This window comes from Lepidochelys olivacea (genome assembly GCF_965140295.1).
Source record: "Lepidochelys olivacea isolate rLepOli2 genome assembly, chromosome: 5".
Taxonomy (NCBI): Eukaryota; Metazoa; Chordata; order Testudines; family Cheloniidae; genus Lepidochelys; species Lepidochelys olivacea.
In genome coordinates, this window is record NC_140415.1 from 103695746 (window position 1) to 103718092 (window position 22347).

The following is a 22347-nucleotide window of genomic DNA, read 5'->3' on the forward strand; positions in this document are numbered from 1 at the left end:
GAGTACTGCTGAGTCCAGCATTCCCCTGACTTAGAGAATAAATATCCCCATCTTTCTAACCATCCTGTTGTTCTTCTCTATTTCTAGAAGCCCATGACATTGAGCTCTGAAGCAGAGGGGCAGAGAGCGGGTCAGTGTGGCATTATATAAGGTATATATTCAGAGACAAAGGTCACTTTGGTAAGCAACTCGTTTTTCTCCTTCATCACATTGCTTCCCCAGGATAGCAGACTAACAAGGAGATGGACTGTGACACACCATTTGCTAAACTTTGACTGAGGCACAGCCTTCCTGAAATCTAACTTTGCTGCAGTGTCAAGCAAATACCAGCTCATGAACCCCAAGTAAAAGCCCTGCAAATTTCTCATAAGAACATGTTCTGAATGCCTGCCACAAAAGCTGCTACTCTCCTGCTTGAATGGGTTCTGTGACATTCAGATACAAGGACCCTGGCCCACTCATAATGAGACTAAAGACAAAACCTTATCCACCTAGGGTATATGTCTATACTGCAGTTAGACACCTGTGACTGGCCCATGCCAGCTGACGTGGGATCACGAGGGCTCAGGCTCAGGGGCTGTTGGCCATTCAGACTCAGTCTGAGGCTCTCCCACCTTGCAATGGTCCTAGAGTCTGAGTTCCAGCCCGATCCCAAACATCTACACTACCATTAAGCAGCCCCTTAGTCCGAGCCCTACAAGCCCAAGTCAAATGGCATGGACCAGCCTCACGTTTTTAATTGCAGTGGAGACATACCCTTAGACAACCTTTGAACTAAAACACCTTAAACTTCAGACTTTTCTCCAAAGGCAATGTATGGCCTATTGGTTTTGATAAAAGGCTTTGGGACAGATTTTCAAAGACCTTAACTCATAAGTCGGCACATAAATGAAATAGTAAAATTTTCAAAGTGTTCAACGTTTTGAATGACCGCACTGGGAGCTACCGGGTACTGTGCAAGTTTTGAAAATCTGGCCTTTACTTCTGTCTAATGAGCAGCTGCCAGTTCTCACCCTGCAGAATGTGCAATCAGGCTTCTCAGGGAACTTGGTGAAGCTTTGGGAAAAACACAGAGAGATGTATCGCGTCATATGAAAATCATCAACTATTTTTGTTTAAAATTTAGGGTGAGGGATACGCTGCAGTTTATCCTTATGAAAGATACTGCATATTGTAGCAATGGTATATTAGAGCCTGCAGCTCTGATGGTGGCACAACTAAAAGTCAAAAAGAAAGAAAACTTCAGTAAAAGGTAATAAAGAAAGCAAGATTCTTAATCCTTCTCAGCTTGATCCTTTATAGCTGGGTCATTTTTAGGGGCTCTCTAGAGCTCCCTCTTGGGCCTTGCTTACACTAGAAAATAGAAACATGGCAGCAATCAGTTTCACTGCACTGGTGCTGACCCTGATACAAGACAAACTGGAGTCAGTTCTGGTTTCACTAACAAGCATTACATTTGGATTTTTAAAAGTTGAGCAAAGTCCCTTCAGCCATTTTTTGAGTGAAGGAAGAGTGAAAAATATACAAACTTCCCCATTGTAAAAAAAAAATCTAACTACATATTTTTGCAGGGCTACAACAAAAAACAGCTTAACTCTGAAACTTGAAATCATGGCAAATGGAGCTCTACATTATTATTCATGTTACATTTACATATCATCGATGAACAACAATGGTGACAGAGATGAGAAAATGTGGAAAAAGAAATTAAAGTAATTTGAGTATTCCTAACACAGCAACCGGTAACATAAAAATGCATAAAATATATTATATTAGTGGTAGAGCACTACCTATATTTTAGTAATGAAGACTGCCAGTGATTTTACCCTACATACAAATGTTCCATATTTGATTACCTTAAAGAGCAGGATTATTCTGCCACCCTGTGTCCACTTGATTTTTCTAACTTATAAAAAGCACAATAAAAAGTTGTTATTGTGCCAGTGCTAATATCTGCTAAATGGAAACTCTAAATTATTATTCACGTTACATTTAAATATCATTGGTGAACAATAACAGTGAAAGAGAAGAGAAAATTAGGGGAAAGAAATTAGAAAAATTTGAATATTTCTAACAAATCAACCAGTAGGTCACTAGTCAGAAAATGTATCTTATTTTCACTGATAGATGATCAAAGCATATGCAGAGTCGGGGCTGGGGTGGGACAGCAGATGTTTGAAGGCCCCTGGGAGAGAGGAAGAAAGTCGGGAGGCAAGGCTCAAAGTTAACACCCACTGGAATGCTCCTTGTAATGTCTAATTAACCGCTATTTTGTAAAATATTTACTAGCCCATTACCTGAAGATACTAGTTGAAGTAATCCAAACGTTGTTATATTGCCTAAAAGAAGACAAATAAATGATGTCAAGGTGGCTGAAAAATTATGATATATTCAAAATATTCCTGTAGCACAACAATAAAAAATAAGGATAGATAGATAGCTAGATAGATCTGATGCCACTACACTGTCTTCAGTTATACATGCATTCTGAATATTCTTTAAATTATACTTACTTTCAAGCATCTCTGTTACAGCAGCAGGGTCTACAGCACTTTCAAATACCTACAGGAAAGTAATACAGAGTATATTTGTTCTTTATAATACAAAGGGCATTTTTATAATCTAGCATTTATATGAACATTTTTTATATATTCAACAAATATTTCCCTAAGCCATGCTGTGCTGTCATTAAGCAAACAAACAAACAAACCTGTGAAAATACTATATATTTTACTGCGTGTTACATGTTTATTAATCTCAGCTGTAAAGTACTGTAACAATTTGTTTAAAAAGTTGTTAAAGTCTTGAAAATCTTACTTGTTTAAACCTGAAATTTCACACACTGTAGCCTCTGAGTCAGACTTAGAAGTAAGTCTAAAGAGTTTTTCAGAAAATCTCCCACTATTGCACTAACATTAGTATAGTTCTACTATACTAGGAGAAGCAATGGTGGAAGAGCTAGTGTAAAGGGGGCACAGGTTTTTTTGAGAATACAGGGTTCTTGATCAAACCAGGGGCCTCAACCCACAAAGCATCATCAGTGCCCTGGCTGCCATCACTTTGAAGCACAGGACAAGCCCTATATAGACAAGAGAGGAGTTCAAGAATCTAAGGTGACAATCCTATTTGTTATTATGTAATTTTTAAAGACTATACATAAAATCAGAATATTTTATGAACATGAAATAAATATAAATACATTTGACTTGGCTTAATTTCATCCCATTACTCCTAGCCACAATTTGCTGGTCCACCCTAAAAGAGATTCCTCTGCCTTAGGGTGAAATCGTGACCTCTTTGAAGTCAATTTGAGTTTTGCCATTGACTTTAATAGGGCCAGGATTTAACCCTTAGTATTTTACTTCTTTCAAGCAGCTGTGGTCAGCTATATCTCCACTGACTCATCTTTTAACCCAGCCCTTAATAATTTTTGTTGCTTTTCACAGAACCATAGAAATGTAGGGCTGGAAGGGACCTCAGGAGGTCATTTAGCCCATCCCTCCGTGCTGATAGGATTAAGGATTTTTTCTGTTTTCCACCCGATTTGTCAACATCTTTCTACCTCTGATAATATTGAAGCTTGCAGGACAGTACTTCAGTGACAGCCTTTTTGGAGAAAGGAAACTCAAAGAGCGCATCTTCGCTAGGAAAAAAGGTATGGTCTTGAATGTCATGTAAGCTAACACACGGTAATAAAAATGAGGTCGTATCTTAGCAAAAACAAGACAATTTGTATTTTTCATACATGTTAGCAGTCAAAGTAAAGACTATGTGGGAGCCTAGGATTTATCTTGACCTAACACTTGTTAAAACTATAACTCCCTTGTCTTCACAGGATTTTATGTCATGTTCATTATTGCGAATTAGCTAACACAAGGTAAGAACACACCTTTTTTCCTAGTGAAGACAAGGCTCAATTCACTGTCAAGTAATCTTCAACTGTCACTCCAGGCCTAGGAAGTGAAAGGCATTTAATCGTATTCCTTAGAAAGTGGAATCTTATGAGAGATGTGGAAAGATTTATTTGTGAAAACAGAGCCACACAGAAAGCTGTTTGCAAAAAGCAGAGATTCTCCTAATAGAGCAGAGCAAGAGCCATTAGGGAAAGAATAATGGTAACAGATGTGCTCTGTACTCTTAAAAAATGTCTACTTATGTATTAAAACTATGTTACCTGTAGTGATTTCAACAAAGTTTTCTTGCCACAGCCAAACTGTGCTGAAACCATTTTTAAAAACCATCATCATGCATACGTCACCATTCATCAATATCATAGCCAATCAGCAGAGAGAGTATTTTTTAAAATCTTTTATGAACATTTTAGAGTTAGCCAAACCATTTACTCCCAAGGAAATTCAGGATGAATTCTTGTGTTCTTGGTTATTTCAGATTTTAATATGGCATGTAAAATGTTGGTTAAAGCATTCATCTGTCATTATCTTTAATTCTATGCCTGCCAGTATCATGAAAATCAGATGATAGTCATCCCACAGCAGAGATGTTATTTTGTTTCCACAGAAATGGGATCGCAACCAAATAAATCCCGAGCAAGAGAACTAACACACTAATGTCCTTCCTAGGATTATATAGGATTGTTTCCCTGGAGCACACTCCAGTCTAACCAGTGATCCACAACCGCCAGTGCTATTGCCATGAATAAAAATTCAGATAGCAAAGTGTTAAATTTTAGAACCTGTTCCCAGTCAAAGATGAAACAGATCTGATTCTTTGCTACCTTGCATGGGAAGCAAGTGTAAAATTATAGTAAATCAAAATCTTCTACTAACTGTACAATGATGGTAGCATTTTACACCCACTTTGCACAGTGTAAATTACTATCCATGGTGAAAGGCAGTAGAGGATCAAGCCCAAAGCATGTAATAAGTGAGAATCACCTTTTCAAACCACATCTTCTCATGAAACAAGAGAGGGAAAATTGGAGGAAGGCATTCTGTCTCCTTGTATTGGCCCATGATGCAGACACTAAGGTAAATGTCATGTTTCTCTGGCAGGACCACACCAGGGCAAGTGACCTTATGAAAGAGAGAAAACAATCATGGTGATCAGAATTCTTTTAGGGCAGCCTTCCCCACTCTGTCCCACCAATGCGCCTGTTGCACAATCTGCAGGGACTACCATTATGGTCAAGTAGGTAGTACAATGTCTGTGCCCTGGGCTTCTCTGTTGACAAGGGTGCAGTTAGGGTCCAGTTCTATCTTCAGTTACACCAGTGGAAGTTACAGCTGTATAACTAAGGGCAGAATTGAGTTTTTGGAGTGGGATTTTCAAAAGTGGCTAAAAGCGTACGTCTACATTGCAGAAAAACACCCACTGCTGGCCTATGTGAGCTGGCCCAGAATGTTTTCTTTAGTTTTGTTCCTTTTATTTAAAAAAGTGTTAATATGTTGTGCATTTGCTGGTTTTATGCTTCATATATTTGGGACTTTCTTTTTTCAATAACTGTATCCTTGGTGATGAAATATCATGGATTTTAAAAAGAAAAGGAGGACTTGTGGCACCTTAGAGACTAACCAATTTATTAGAGCATAAGCTTTCGTGAGCTACAGCTCACTTCCTCAGATGCATATCGTGGAAACTGCAGCATTTTACTGAACAGAAACTAAAATATTTTAATCGGATGCCAGAAGAGGGAATTCAAAGGCTAAGAGATAAGAGAAACATTTAAAAATAACTATTTCGCCTCTGATGAAAAGCACTACACAAAAGGTGGTTATTATCTGCTCTTGCCAGACTCTGAACTGACACAATAATCCTGAAAAAGACTATTACACAATGAATATTGCACACAGTGTTGTAGAACTGAGTCCTGACATTGCCCTAACCTTTACCATTAAGCCCCTTTCCCCCTTCGGTGTAATTCCCATTGTTCCCACGGGATAGGCAGTGTACAGCCTATATGAAAACAGGGCGTGCCCTAGGGCTGAAGGGCTAGGGCCAGGTAAGAGCCATTAGGGCCTTATTTCGTGGTGCTTCACAGAGTACTGATTGTTTCTTTACAAGTTACCGCACAGAATCCTTTAAACACGCAGCTTCCTGTCAGTGCCCCCGCGAAGGGAGGCGACAGCGCTGACCCCGCTGGGATAACACGGAGCAGCAGCCCACGCGCGGCCCGTGGGGACAGCAGGGGCAGCGTGTGGCCCGGGCAGCGGAGTGGTGCTGCACGTCGGGGCCCTGCGCGGCCGCGCGTACCCAGCTGGGAAGGTTGTGCGGTGGCGGCGCGCGGGGGGGGGGGGGGGAGCGGCTCTCCCGCCCCTCCCTCGCTCGCTGCCCTTGCTAGTTCGGGCCCCTGCACCCGCCTCACCGCGTGGATCTGCAGCTCCACCACCACCTTCAGCGGCATGCCGGGGCGCGCTGGGGGGCTGCGGGGGGTTCTCGCCGCCTCCGCTCTCAGGCCGGCCGCGGCCCCGGCCCTGGCCCTCTCCGCCCGGATCAGCGCGCTGCTGTCCGGCAGGGGAAGCGTCGCGTTGCCATGGAGACTCAAACGTTCCGGCATTCGCCTTCGGAACGCGGAGGCAGCCCGCGCGCGCCCCCTGGAGCCCCCCTAGCGCACTTCCGCCTCCGTCCCTCCCTCCCCCCACCATGAGCTGTTTCGCAGCATGCAGGAGGCTGGAGGGGAAGGGGGAGGAGCGAGGATGTGACACATTAGGGGGAGGGGCCGGAATGGGGCATGAAGATTGGGGAGGAGAGGGCGGGGGCAGGGCTGTGGCCTTGAGGTAAGGGGTGAAGAGGGGGTGGGACCTAGGTTACAGCTGGTGCTGGTCAAGCCCTGCCCCGGGCACAATGGAAAGTCCGTGCCTGTGCATGCAGGAATAGAGCCCTCTGCATGTGGCTCTTACCTGTGCCATGTGGAAGTGTGTCTGGCGTGAGATGAGGTGCTGTGGAATCAGATGCTTTTGCACACCGGCTGTATTGCTTTTCTTTCAGGAAATCATCTGTTGTCTGGAAGTATTGCTTCAGCTTCAGGCTGGTGAGCAGGAGGTTCTCATTTCGTGGATAGGTTATCTCCTTTCCCTTCTCAGCACTCCAACACGTCCCCAGTTTCTCAATCTGCTGGTGAAGACCATTTTGGAAGTCCTTTATGGAAGTCCCATTCCAGGAAGTTTGGGTGAGATTGTTGTTAAAGATATGGAAGAGCTCTTAGAGGATCTGCTGGATGGCTACCTTGGCATTCTCTTGCTGGGATAGTCGGATCTTGAGGATACCTCTGGGCTTGAAAGCTGTCATTTCATTTAGACATTGGAAGGGAAAGTTTCTACCCATTTTCTACAGACGCTGTAAACTCTTGCTGGTCATTCTGGCTTGTAGAACATAAATCCCGTTACAGTCCAGACATGAGATTTCACTGGAGAGGAGCAGCATGAGGCAACACTGCAGCAACCACCTGCTGATCATGATGATGTCTTAGATTCCCTGTGTTTGTGTAGAACTTGAGCAACTGGTGCCTGTTCAAGGTCTTTCGTAGACTTTTGTGTTTTTGACCCCTGTCTCTGAATTTAAGTATTCTGTAGGAAAAGATTTTTCTTTTGTCACTTTCTACTTTTCAAGGTTTTTCCTGCTTGAGGTTTTCACTTTCAGTTTCCTTCTTTTTATTTAGTGGAAGCGAACAAGTCATTAGAAGAACAAAACCACAGTCATTAACTTTTTTAATGTTAAAGAATCCCTACATTTCTTTCCTTAGGCCCCCCCTGCCCTTTTAGATTAAAAAAAATTTAAAGGGTAAGAAGAGTATGATGATTAACAGTGTCATCCAGTTACAGGTTAGAGTAGGGACCTCTCTGTCTACTCCCAAGTTCCTGTAGTTAGCACTGCTAGGCAGGTCTGAATGTCTGTTACACCAGTAAGACTATCCATGTTTTTAAGTGATAACAATGAATTTTGGCAGATGGGCGGGGGTGGGGGGGACGACTACTGCAGAGCTTCTTTTTGCTCTACTCTGCAGATAACAGCAGTGAAGTGATGTGTAAAGCTGCTGTTCCTTCACTTTGCCAGCTGGTGGAAAACTTTCCCTCTCTGGTGTCGCACTCAAAATCAGAAAACCCTGCTATACTCTGGCTGCCTCATTCCCTCCTTCCAACCTAACATTATAAGGACCTCTTAAAATTTGATCAGCATGGAAAAAATTCCTATGAGAGATTGGGGCCAGACAAGTCTCTATTAATCTCACACAATTTCCTGGCCATTTGAAATATGACAGAGGAAAAACCATGTGTGTAGGGAATACCAGAGGATGGACAGAGGTCACTCAGAAACTGGGATGTTTACTTAAAAAACTGATATCAGCTGTGAAACACCCGAGGAACAGATACAGTTGAAGGGTGTGAACATGCTAACTTCTCGGGCACTTCTGAGTAGCTCCCAGTGATGTAGTGTAATGACATGGAAGGGAGTTGTGCAGAAAGATTGTTTTTGTGGTTGATAATAAATATGTTAGAGCGACTGACATAAAGGAATGTCACTTTCAAATGTGTTTGCCTTTTCACCATTCAAGCTTTATTCTTTTCTCAATGTGCATTTCACTGAGCTTGGACATTGAAATTCAAGTGGTCTGATGAATGAAATATGCATCCTGTAGCAAGTTTCACTTTCTCTTTTTCATACCATAGCACTAGGCTGTCATGTTGGAGTTTCCATCAGTGAAGGGGAATGGTTTTCAACCCAAAAATTGAAAAGGAATTTTTTCATATTAATTTTTAAAAAGGAAAAGAAGAAAACATAAACATATGTCTGTTCACATCACTTCTTTTACATCTCCCTGCCCCATCACCTCAAGCACTTTCTTTAATCATAATCTAGAGTTCTGCCTAAACTATTTGGAAGCGTCACTTTAAAGAATGCAGTATCACTTTAAAGGGACCCAATCATACCAGAGGCTCTGCACCCCAATCTCACATTCACTCGAGTGGGAGTCCTGGCAAGTTGAAGCTTCAGGAGATAATATTTATATGAAAGAGAAATTTTAAAATCTGAATCTTAACAAGAAAAGCTAAAATAAGAAAGCAGTGGAAGTAAAGGCACATAGTCTTGCAGCACATTTGCATCAGCCATTCGCCTGTTTTCTGGGAAAGGTTAGATGCAGACTCAGCTGGGTGAAATATTTGCTTGAATTCGATGAAATACTGCGTATTTAAATTTCAGTGAACATAGCAGGAAATTTTGTTGGAATTTTTTCCTCTGTGTCAGCCAGCTTAACTTGAATGTGAAATAAGAGATTAGTTTCGCCCCTTTTCCTATTTGCAAATAATCTGCAAATTCAGAAGGTGCTAATGTGTTTATTTTAAATGATTTGACAAATGGTTTATACTCATTCCACTCTGATTGCTCGGGACCTCCTCACCACATCTTTTCCCTATGAGTATTTGCTATGCATAATTTGCTACTTGTTCTGTATGATGGTTCACCTGAGTCAATGCTATTGTGTCTGTTCCCGGGCTGGTTGCCTTCAAGTTCAAAACTGCTTTCAAGATATCTGCATGAACTTTTCTGGAGAAAATTCTCTTTAAAATATGTATTTATATGAGTGTTTGTTATACTTTCTCATTACAGAGATGTTCTTTTCTAACAAAAACTCACATGTGTATATATATTTCAGAAAATGCTTACAAAGGGCCAAACATTTTTCATAAATGTTTAATAAGTCTCAAACGTTTAGGCTGTGACTAAAATATGTTGTTGGCAGCGTTACTCTTGACTTATAGCTCTTTGAAACTACTATCCATTTACACCAAACTTGGTAGAGAGGTGGATCCTCACTAGATCTGATTCAACTGGCAGGTTTATTACTAGAATTTTAAATGTTGGATTGAGGTTCCATTTCAGCATGTAGCTGTGGATATCCTTTTCCTAAGAAGATAACCAGAGGAAAACTGTACATACTGACTTGCTTGGCTGCAAGGCCAGGGCCTGTGCCGCCTCTGGCTGCAAGTTTGCTAAAGTCATGGTGTGACGTTCTGTACCTCGTAGGAACACCCTACACCCCCATGTTCATCCTTATGATTGTGTGATATCTAATGCAAAGTTTGTCATGTCGGGTGTCTTCGGAAGGCTCATGCTGCACTGAGCATTGTGGTCATAGTGATGTTATAGTAATTGTTGTTACAGCAATGTTAGAGTAATGTTAGAGGTTATAATTTCATGTTGTGAAGGCTAAAAATATGTCGTTTTGGCTTAAAATAAGCCCAAGCGAAAACTCTCCAAGAGCAGAGAGGCAGTTCACACCTCATCAGGGCATGTATGGGACAAACCAGCCAAGCCTCACAGGAACAAAGGACGCTGGCCTAGGCAGCAACAAAAGAATCTGTCAGACTCTCGAGTCATCCATCCCCCCTTCCTTTGGACAGTTTGGGACTGCGATGAGGTAATGCTCACCTGATTCTGAAGGGGGGAGGCAAAGCCAAGAGGGAAGAAAGAACATGATAAAAGGGAGAGACGTTTGCCATGCTCTCTCTCTTCCAGCTACATCTACAGACACCACACCAAGAGACTGAAGCACTGATCAAAGGGGAGAGCCTGCCTGAAGAGCAATCCTCCCAGAAGAAATGTAACATTTTCATGGACTCTCATTGTGATTGTGATATGTTTTCACCCAATATTATACACAACTCCACTGGTGAAATGCTGTTTAACTAATATGGAAGTATAATTAGTCCAGATAAAAAGGGCCAAAATTATGATAACCTTTGCTTGTGGGGTACTTCACGGGAAGGCAGGGAGAGCTTGTATTTAACAAGCTATTTGCATTTAAATATAGTGGAATACAGTCACCAGGGCCTGCAGTTATGGTCTGCTGTTCCAGTTCTCGAGATGCAGGATGACCTCTGCTTCTGCAGTTACACCCTCATCCTTATGTAACAATAGCAGCTCCACACAGCATTGTTATTTCTAGTGGCAAATGAGGTGAAAGCAACCCCTTCTCCATAGTCTCTGTAGAGGAAGCAGCCATAATATGTCTGCATATACTAACTGAGACTTGGCCTACACTAAAAATATAGGTCAACATAGCTATGGCAGTGAGGTGTGAAAGAGCTATATCCCTGAGCACTGTAGCTATGCCAACTTAACCCCCAGTGTAACTGCAGCTAGGTCAATAGAAGAATGCTTCTGTCCATCTAGCTACCGTTGCTCAGAGATGGAGTTCCTACAGCAATGGAAAGAAAGAAAAAAAAAACCCTTCTGTTGCGGTAGTCTGTCTACACTACAGACTTACAGTTACAACACCATAACTATGCTGCTGTAGTGCCCATAGTGTAGACGTGGCCTGAGTGCAAGGAAGGTACTGTTGGTATCCATCAGCCCCACGAAAAGGTCATGTGTGGCCGGTGAGTGAAGAGCATGACCATAGGCACACCCCTTATATGCACATGCAGTGGTGGTGGTGGGGGGTGGCTATAACCCTCCAGGCAAGTGTGTGTCGGCCTGCACCAAAGAGAGCATGTATTATTGTTGGTCTGTAGATGTAGCAATTGCCACTTGAGGGGCACTGTGAGAGTATGCTCCCAAGACTAGGAATGCCTTTAGCCTCCACCACTCAGGCAGTGCAACTCCCCCTCCCACTCTTAGAGCCATAACCGAGTACCACATGTATATATTTGTTATAACATTGCATTGGCCAAGAAGCATCACTTTATATTGTACATGCTACACTGCATATGTACATTATACATAAGATCATATTTCTTTTTGTAAAGATGTAAGCACCTTATGTAAAATTGAGCAAAATGCTTAAAACAGTTTAGGCACATTATGTGAGGAAAATATACACACTGCAAATGTGTTACAGTTACTGAAATATTTCCCAGGCCTATCTCCTTCAGACCTGCGTCTCAGGATATAAGACACTCTAGACCGGCTAGAAGCTGTACAAAGGGAGACTGTCTCTACAATGGAAATAGGTGAAGTGGTCTAAGACATACTTGCTTTTCTTGGGCAAGACCTCCTAAGATCAGATGTCATGTCCTTCGATTTTGCTCAGTTTTGCTGTGTAACAGAATGAAAGCCAGGACCTCCTAGAGTAGAAAACCTCCAAACATTTTAGAAACTAATCAACCACTATATTAAGTCACAAGTGCTGCCCTATCCTCTGTTTATATACAAAACCAGAATACAAGCAGAATAGCTGTACTGTACTGAGAGCAGGGTATGTGCTGGGAAGTCTCTATGCCCCTTGGACTCTGTTGTGCCTTTCTTTGCAGCAGAATGGAGGGCTGTGGGTGTAGCCACTAGATAGGTCTGTTCTGCAGTAGGTGACCACCAATGTATGAGGTGTATAGGAACCCCATTTGTCTCTACCAGTAGAGCACCAGTGCAGCTATTCCATGCCAACCCAGCAGGCTAAGGGGCAAAATATTCCACCGAAAGCCAGATTTTTGAGCTTTGATGAGAGGTGGCACCATTTGGCCGCACGTGTTCTGTGTTTCTTGCCTCATTTTCTTGCTAAGGATATTTGCATACCATAATCTTCCCTTTTCTGTGACCTCATAAATTCCATAGCAAGTTGTTTCTAATGTCATAAGCAGTGGTGATATGTGGTAGATAAGCAGCAGTCGATGAACTTAAGATGTACATGTATAGTATGTCCTCAAGCTTAAGGGGAAAAAAAAAGCCCTAGTATTGATTTGTTCTTAATCCTTATTTACAACCTTCTACCAAATTTTTTGAATTTATTTGAACACATTGGATTAGAATGAACAATCCTGGATCCTTGGATAATTAGGGTAGTTTAATGACTAATAGCAATGGAAACCAGGTGCTCCACCTAATAAAAAGCAATAACTCGGGAGTTCTCAGGACTAGGCAGATACAAGGCCAGAATAAGGTGTAGTGATCCTTTCCCCAAGTATGGGGTATCTATCTAGTGCTCAAGATAATGTTAAAAGGTGCAGTCCAGGTACCCCACGCTACTACATTGCCCAAGGAAATGTGGTTCACCGACAAGGGGGCAAAGCTATGCACCAGCTAGTGCATTCCAAGTTGCTAATACATACACCTCTACCCCGATATAACACGACCCAATATAACACGGGTTCGCATACAACACAGTAAAGCAGCGCTCTGGGGGGTGGGGCTGCTTTAATAATGGAAATGCTTGAGGCCAAAGCAAGTTCGATATAATGTGGTTTCACCTATAACACGGTAAGATTTTTTGGCTCCTGAGGACAGCATTATATCGGGGTAGAGGTGTAATTGTCATCTTCTGCACAGAAGCACAATGTATGTGCATGGCCCCGAACAAAATGATGCTTGTTTGACAAATGGCAAAATTGTCAATTCCATATCCATGCCATCTTATTTTATCCCTTTGTCTGACCATTTTTCCTTGCCTAACTCTAAAGCAAAGATCAAGCAGAATGCACGCTAGCTGTTCTGAAGCACAAGATAAATCAGTTTGATGTCAAAATTGCAAAACCGATATGGAGTGAGGCTAACCCAGATATGATCCCATACTTTATTGCATTCGATAATGTACCACACAGAATTGAAAATAGTGGTATATTACACTATAATACAAACAAGTAGCATTATGGTTTTTCTATATTCCCAAACTTGGATGACCTGCTGAGGGGGAAGATTGCTTTAATGAAAACACTAGAGATTAGCATATAAAGTATAGACACTTTACTTTGACAGAATGGGCAAGAAAAATATTGGCCCAGCCAAAGCATAGAAGCAACTTGCTGTAACCTCTCTTCAAGCAGGCCCTTTTAACTCTTCTCTTTAACTCTTCACTAACTGTCTTCAGAGGCTTTATGTAAATTCCCCATCAGTAATGACTAACCTGGGAAAAGCATAGGATAGAAAAAGCAGATGGAGATAATCCAAATAGACTGTTGTTGCTAAGTCTGTTGGCATCTACAGGAAACCAAGAAAGTCAAGAGTCGGCGCCAGCCCTGGTCTTGCTTTCATGAAAAAAAAAATCCCATTTTTAGACCCGCTCATGAGATTTTGGCTACTTTATAACTGGACCTGGAAGAAGCACACCTGATTTTTGGATCTGTTTTCAATTCTTAACTGTGGAGCAAATTCATATCCCACCTGTCAAAAAACACTGAAAGCGAGATACATATTTTTCCTGTGGTGGTTTCTTTTCACAATTTTTAGAGTCTTTTTTCTTCATGTTCATCCTTGTATATTTATACAAGGCACCCAGTTTACTGTTCTGCCATTTTTGTGTTGGGTAGGATGTTTTTTCTCCATTCTGCTAGACACTATTATATTTATTGTCCTGCCACCATCGTAAAAACTTTTTCAGAAAGCTAGAGGTTTTATAAAATGCCAAATGCTGTTGGGCTGTCCAGTCCCTAAATACCTTTAGAAAATAACAGATCTTCCAACAAGGTCTAAATAATTATCTTCTATATTTCCCTTACTCCTATTGTTCATCTAACAATTATGGCACCACAACAAAATTCATGGTGTATTTCCCACATCATTTCTCCTCCTTTTCCTCTCTCAAGGTCTGTGTCAAGCTTGCCTGTACTTTTCCTTTTATGGACAGCTTCATCTCCCTGTTAGACCAAAACTGTGCTAGATAACCAGAAAGGGCCATCAAATAAACCCCTTTAATCTTAATTTCCCTTGAGGGGCTTTCCAACCTTGGGGAGCTTTTTGGCTAAAAGACAAGCTCATCTTGGCCTCTATTCGTCTGAACTTCTGACAAGGTGTCAACCCTTCAGCACAACTCCTTTCAAAAAAGAACAGTTTCATATCTAGTGTGATTGTTTTCAATTACTTGACTGTGTATTCATGCTGGTGATGGTCAAAAGCACAGATAATTGCAGCACGTATGCAACTGACATTTGCAAAATAATAAAATGTTAAACTATCTTCTATGTTGAAATTTTATGACTTTCAAAAACATATACTAAATATACAAGTCAGAATGCATCAATTCTCCCCATGTATAAATCTGAGTGGTATAAATCTGCTCCTTGAACATTTGTCAGATAATGTATGAGAAAATGTAAGTGCACTGATATGACACATAGGATCACAGCACAGACTGACGTACAAGCAGAAGGATATAAATAGATAAGACAGAGGTGCTACAGTTGTTACCTAAACACAAAATCTTACACAAGGTGAAGAACCTCCACAGGCTATGGCAAAGGCAATTCCAAGTCACAGGAACAATGTTTTTCATGCTCATACTCACAAAGTAAAACATACTCTTCAGTCTAGATTTGTTTGTTTCAGGTCAAGGAAAAACATCAAAGATAGGGCTTAACCCTAAGAGGCACTAACCGCTTCCTGCAAGGTACTGAGCACCCTGAACTCCCACTGAACTAGTGGGTGCTCAGCGCTTCTCAGACTTGGGCCCAAAGACTGAACAAACTGAAATTTTCCATGATAGAGAAAACGCAGTGACTGTAACATGCTGCATCTTAAGGACAAGATGGCAGTTGGATTAGGCAGGAAGAAGATCTACTTTTAAAAGCGTAGTATTTAGAAAACAGCCTTTAATTTACATTGCTACATGTAGAAAGAATAGTTAGACATAATAGCCAAGATTCTGCCACCCTTACTTACACTAATATCTCACTCTGCTAACACTGATTTTATTATTTAGTCTGCAGAAGAATGAGGGGGGATTTGAGAGCTGCTGTCAACTGAAAGGGGGTTCCAAAGAGGATGGATCTAGACTGTTCTCAGTGGTAGCAGATGATAGAACAAGGAGTAATGGTCTCAAGTTGCAGTGTGGGAGGTTTAGGTTGGATGTTAGGAAAAACTTTTTCACTAGGAGGGTGGTGGAGCACTGGGATGGGTTACCTAGGGAAGTGGTGGAATCTCCTTCCTTAGAGATTTTTAAGGTCAGGCTTGACAAAGCCCTGGCTGGGATGATTTAGTTGGGGACTGGTCCTGCTTTGAGCGGGGGGTTGGACTAGATTACCTCCTGAGGTCCCTTCCAACTCTGATATTCTATGATTCTATGAGTTATCTGAACAAAACCACCACAGCCCCAGAGGGACTGGTGATAAGGGCTGCTACCCCAAAAGGACAATGTGATGCCATGCCTGGCCATAAGGAAGTACATAGTGCTGAGTAAACCCTGTTACAATGCTTTTTCTTACATTACTTTAACTGCAGCATGTCTGAAACAACTATATTTTTGTATAATGACAGGTTTCAGAGTAGCAGCCGTGTTACGCTACCAGCACTCCCAGCTATCTTCGAGACACCACTGACTTCCTGAGGAAACTACAATCCATCAGTGATCTTCCTGAAAACACCATCCTGGCTACTATGGATGTAGAAGCCCTCTACACCAACATTCCACACAAAGATGGACTACAAGCCGTCAGGAACAGTATCCCCAGTAATGTCACGGCAAACTTGGTGGCTGAACTTTGTGACTTTGTCCTCACCCATAACTATTTCACATTTGGGGACAATGTATACCTTCAAATCAGCAGCACTGCTATGGGTACCCGCATGGCCCCACAGTATGCCAACATTTTTATGGCTGACTTAGAACAATGCTTCCTTAGCTCTCGTCCCCTAATGCCCCTACTCTACTTGTGCTACATTGATGACATCTTCATCATCTGGACCCATGGAAAAGAAGCCCTTGAGGAATTCCACCATGATTTCAATAATTTCCATCCCACCATCAACCTCAGCCTGGACCAGTCCACACAAGAGATCCACTTCCTGGACACCATGGTGCTAATAAGCGATGGTCACATAAACACCAACCTATACCGGAAACCTACTGACCGCTATTCCTACCTACATGCCTCCAGCTTTCATCCAGACCACACCACATGATCCATTGTCTACAGCCAAGCTCTACGATACAACCGCATTTGCTCCAACCCCTCAGATAGAGACAAACACCTACAAGATCTCTATCAAGCATTCTTACAACTACAGTACCCACCTGCTGAAGTGAAGAAACAGATTGACAGAGCCAGAAGAGTACCCAGAAGTCACCTACTACAGGACAGGCCCAACAAAGAAAATAACAGAACGCCACTAGCCGTCACCTTCAGCCCCCAACTAAAACCTCTCCAGTGCATCATCAAGGATCTACAACCTATCCTGAAGGATGACCCATCGCTCTCACAGACCTTGGGAGACAGGCCAGTCCTTGCTTACAGACAGCCCCCCAACCTGAAGCAAATACTCACCAGCAACCACACACCACACAACATAACCACTAACCCAGGAACCTATCTTTGCAACAAAGCCCTTTGCCAACTGTGTCCACATATCTATTCAGGGGACACCATCATAGGGCCTAATCACATCAGCCACACTGTCAGAGGCTCGTTCACCTGCACATCTACCAATGTGATATATGCCATCATGTGCCAGCAATACCCCTCTGCCATGTACATTGGTCAAACTGGACAGTCTCTACGTAAAAGAATAAATGGACACAAATCAGATGTCAAGAATTATAACATTCATAAACCAGTCGGAGAACACTTCAGTCTCTTTTCTCACTCGATTACAGACCTAAAAGATGCAATTCTTCAAAAAAAAACTTCAAAAACAGACTCCAACAAGAGACTGCTTTAGGCTTGAATAGAGACTGGGAGTGGATGGGTCATTACACAAAGTAAAACTATTTCCCCATGTTTATTCCCCTCCCCCCTCCTGTTTCTCAGACGTTCTTGTCAACTGCTGGAAATGGTCCACCTCGATTATAACTACAAAAGGTCCGTCGTCCCCCCCGCCCACTCTCCTGCTGGTAATAGCTCACCTTACAGTGTGTATGGTAACACCCATTGTTTCATATTCTCTGTGTATATAAATCTCCCCACTGTATTTTCCACTGAATGCATCCAATGAAGTGAGCTGTAGCTCACGAAAGCTTATGCTCAAATAAATTTGTTAGTCTCTCAGGTGCCACAAGTAATCCTTATATTTTTGTAGTGTTCCTTGTCCACTCTCTCTTTTCCTACATCTCATGGCAAGCACTGTATCTCAGCCCTAGTCTACATTCAGCTCCTACTTCCTTCAAAGGCAGTCTCACTGAGGATAGCACCTTTGCTCTGGAATCCTTTGGCAAACAGTAAATAACTGACTGTCCTTGACCATTTTTATATTGCGTGAGTACATGTGCTGCCAGGCCCCTATCTGCAGAAGGGATTCTTTCAGCAGCAAATTAACATGAAGTGATTTACTTTGTCCATATTGGATACAAGGTTAAGGGGGTGGAGGGAATCACTCCAAGTTGCATCTACCCTAGCCATGAGTAAAACAACCATCACCATAGTACTTTATATAGGTGGCTAACACCATTATTTAAAAAAAAAAAAAAAAAAAAAAAAAAGGAATTGTTCATTGCTATATAGAAAATGAGCCCCTGGGGTGTATTGTGTATTTATGGAATGGGACACATTTTGAAGTTTGCCCCATTGTCCTCTATTGGGAGCAGGCCTTCAAGGATGTTCCACATTTTATTTTATAAAATACATGGGCTCTTCCTGATTTCCAGCAGAGGGATGCTCCACAGGCGAGGGCTCTCGAGGTAAGGGGCACCTTCTGGGTGGGACATGGGGGCCTGAGGCAGGCGAGACACTGCTCCAAGAGCTAGAATTCAGGAGGAATAGATAGAGTTGGAAGGTGTGAATATCATGTCCTGGTGATCACTCCAAGTAGCTGATAATAGTGAAAAATTGGGAATAATTCATAAAACAGGCTGAACAATTAGTATAGTGTAACATGCTCCAGAGGTACCCACATGGATGACTATGATTTACAATGTGGTCAGAAGGAGGTTATGCAGAGAAGTTACATTATGTATTTTTTACCAAGTGTCTCCCTGCGATGAAAGAATTAAAATAATTTTTTAAAAATCCAATTCAGTGTTCACCATTTTTACTGCTTCCTTTTCTTTTAACATTTGCCTTCCCCTCGGCTTGGGCAGGGAAATTCTTCTGGTTTGTTTAATTCTCTTCACTTCCTGTGGTCATGTTTCATTTTCTGGCTCTCAAGCCCAAGCACAGACTTGTGCTGGAGTTTCCATAATGGCAGGATATAGAGGGGTTGGGCCGGGGTTCGACCCTCTCCGGGGTGGCAGGGAACCACACTGCTTTGATACTTCCTTCCAGTTGTTGACAGGGATTTAGCCTGGCTGTAGGAGTCTCTCGCCACGGCAGCAAGAGAGGCAAACACAGACAATTATTCGCGCCCGGATCATGGTCGGTAGGCAATAGTGAGTCAAGGGCTCAGGTCCTCAGGCAAGAGCTGAGCAACAGTTTATACAATTAGCAGGCCAAGGCCCTGGGTCAGGATGGGGCAGCAGAAGTCAATGGCTCAGGCACGGGCTGAGCAAAGGCAGGTAAGCAACAAGCCCAGGCTCTCGACTCAGAGCGGCCTGGGAGAGGGGGAGACTGCCACCCACAAGTTCAGTGGCAGGAGGGATGCAGGCCTATCCGCTCCACTACGTCCCAGCCCGGGGCCCTAGCAGCAGCAGAAGACCCGCTGCTGTGTCAGTGGGGATCCTGTCCACAACACACTGACATAGGATCTGGCAGTGCTGCAGCCAGTCTAGGGTCGACTGCCCCTGGGCTACTTCCAGACTCCCCATCTAGAGGTACCTGGGTCTGGATGGTGTCCTCTGGGAGGGTCAAGCACCATGGGGTCCTCTGAGTAAATGGCGAGTGGCGCGCTGGGCAGCTGCACTGGGCAGCTCCACTGGGCTCTGGTTGGCATCAGGCTGTGACGTTATTGGCTTGAACTGGGACCGTATATAACATTGTTGCAACCAAGGTCCTGCAGTGGCACCAAATCTTGTATAAAGGGGGTCAAATAAAGTGTCTAAGACGAGGTTATGCTTTGCTGGTTAGGGTTATGCTATCCGTTTGCATGTATCATTTTTATATTTAAAGATATAAGTCTTGGCTCTATACTGTCTGTATTCCAAATTTATGCTATGATTCTGGGTGACACCCAGACAAGTTGGTGTCAGCTTTGCTTGATGGCCCGTTAAGGACCATCCACTATACAACTGACCCATTGAGAGAAGGCAGACCCGCCTTGGGACTCAGCAAGGTATGCAAGGACCTGCCTATGGACAGAACTCTGAGGTTTTTCCAGGCCATGTGATGGACAGCTTGTCCTTGGGACAAAGAAAGCAGAGCCCACATGGCAAGAGAATATAAAAAGCTACTGCAGCTCCTCCATCTGGTCTTCAATCCTGCTTTGTACCTCTGGAGGAACTTTGCTACACTGAAGCATTGAACAAAGGACTGATGACCCATCCCAGCTGTGGATGTACTCCAGACACTTGATTTGAACCTGCAGTTTATTCTATCACTGCTACAAGCCTGAACCAAGAACTTTGCCATTACTGTATGTAATTGATTCCATTTAACCAATTCTAGCTCTCATCTATATCTTTTTCCTTTTATGAATAAACCTTTAGATTTTAGATTCTAAAGGATTGGCAACAGCGTGATTTGTGGGTAAGATCTGATTTGTATATTGACCTGGGTCTGGGGCTTGGTCCTTTGGGATCAAGAGAACCTTTTTTCTTTTACTGGGGTATTTTTTTTCATAACCATTTGTCCCCATAACGAGTGGCACTGGTGGGGATACTGGGAAACTGGAGTGTCTAAGGGAATTGCTTGTGTGACTTGTGGTTAGCCAGTGGGGTGAGACCAAAGTCTTCTCTATGTGGCTGATTTGATTTGCCTTCGTGTACACAGAAACCCCAGCCGTGGGCTGTAACTGCCCTGCTTTAAGCAATTTGTCCTGAATTGGCACTCTCAGTTGGGTCCCGCCAGAACCAGCCTCGTTACACGGGTGTTGGCAGGTCAGGCCAGTCCTTGGGTCTGCCGGAGGTCACCAGGGTCTCCCAACTGGGACCTAGGCCAGCAGCATCTGCTTCTCGAGTGAGCTCTGTGGTCGGGCTTTTATACTTCCTGTCCTGTGCTTTGACCTCTAGGGGCGGGCAGAGGGCTCACTGGCTCTGCCCACTCTGGTGTCGGGAGAGGCTCGTCCCTTTCTGGGGCGGCGGGGAAACACACTGCCTTGCTACACAAGGAAATGTGTTTTAATTCAAGAAGAAAACTATTTTCACTGAAATTAAAAAAGAAACTGTGAAAACATGTTTGTGCGTATTAATTTGGTTCGAGTCTCCCAAGTCTTCCTGCACGTTTATAAGAAATTTGAGATTTTTGCTTCAAACTTTTGAAAGACACTCTGCAAAGCAGAGAAAGCAGACTTACCAGAGCCCCCAAATTGCCATGGGCTATGCTCCCCATTCTCCAATGACTTTCCAGGGGCGTTGGGCATCTGTATCCCACACCAGGGTGAAATCCCAGGGGAAGATGTTGTGGGGTACTGAAAGCAAATGAACAAAACAAACCAAGTATGAATGAGACCATGCTTTTGTTCGCTCTTGAAGCTTCACAGCCCCAGCACCCATTGTTCCAGCCTGGGGCAGCCCTGGCAGGGTGGCTGTAATGGAACCACGCTGATAGGGACCGAAAGGCAGGTCTGACAAAGCCCTAGAAGTGATGCAGACACTCAGGCACTCTGTGTGGAAAGATTTTGTGTTCTGTGCAGAAGCCATTGGGTCATCTATTTCTATGATGAAAGCGGGGCAAACTATTTCCTCCTGCCTCCTAGGGGGATGATAAGGGTGAGCTTGAGTGGGGATGTATTAGTGGTGTTTTCCTCCCTTTGATCTACCTGTGGTTGGATTTTCCACAGGAAGACCTAAAATCATAGATGATGGATAACATCAAATGGCTCTTAAGTAGATTAAAAGATTCTTCCACATAGCACAGCTAAAAAACAGTGTGATGGAATAATTGCCAGGAGCTTCTCCTCTGCACTATAGGGGTAATGAAGAATTTAAACTTTGAAGAAGCGTTTGTATGACTCCCACGTGCAATATGACTGTTGTGTTCCACCAGAGAGGGGGATACATTTTGGAGGTTATGAAAAATCTGTTTATAATCTTTGACTTGTTCATGCAGCATATTTTTGCGCTCATTATTTCCATGTAATTGTGCGTTGTACATGCCTCTAAACCAGCAGGTCCCAAACTGAGGTTCATGAATAGGTGGTGGTACCTGGAGTACTGGGAGGTGATCTTCAGAGAACTGACAGTTCCCACATTCTTTTGAAGACAGCCCAAATTATATGAATGCGTTCCTACTACCCCCCTTCTCTGTAAGCATTTGCTGTATCTGCCACAAAGGTGTTACCTGATCTTGAATAGGAGGGGAAATGGTCCATAAAACAATTTTGGTAAGATTAGGCCCACCTCATGAACTGTTTGAGAACCCTGGAGATAAAGATAAACAAAGGCTTCTGCAGTGATGCCAGCTGTTGACTGTGAAGAATGAACAGAGGCTCCTACTAGCAACT

General features: G+C 43.0%; 1 protein-coding gene and 1 pseudogene across 4 annotated transcripts in view; both read right to left on the bottom strand.

Moving 5' to 3' along the window:
- SPATA6L (spermatogenesis associated 6 like) overlaps window positions 1-6620 on the bottom strand; it is a 146682-nt gene extending 140062 nt beyond the window's left edge. For all 3 annotated transcript variants that reach the window (XM_084629422.1, XM_084629423.1, XM_084629424.1), the window contains exons 1-4: window positions 6323-6620; window positions 4896-5033; window positions 2514-2562; window positions 2298-2339 (exon numbers count right to left, since the gene is read on the bottom strand). In XM_084629422.1, the coding sequence (XP_084485548.1) occupies window positions 2298-2339; window positions 2514-2562; window positions 4896-5033; window positions 6323-6514 (421 nt within the window). In that variant the 5' untranslated portion in view covers window positions 6515-6620. The remainder of the gene's footprint in view (window positions 1-2297; window positions 2340-2513; window positions 2563-4895; window positions 5034-6322) is intronic.
- A 144-nt stretch (window positions 6621-6764) lies between these two features.
- Window positions 6765-7494, bottom strand: LOC311521206 (interferon beta-like; annotated as a pseudogene). Its single transcript has one exon. The product of its transcript is annotated as an interferon beta-like (transcript).
- Between the last annotated feature and the right edge of the window lie 14853 nt (window positions 7495-22347).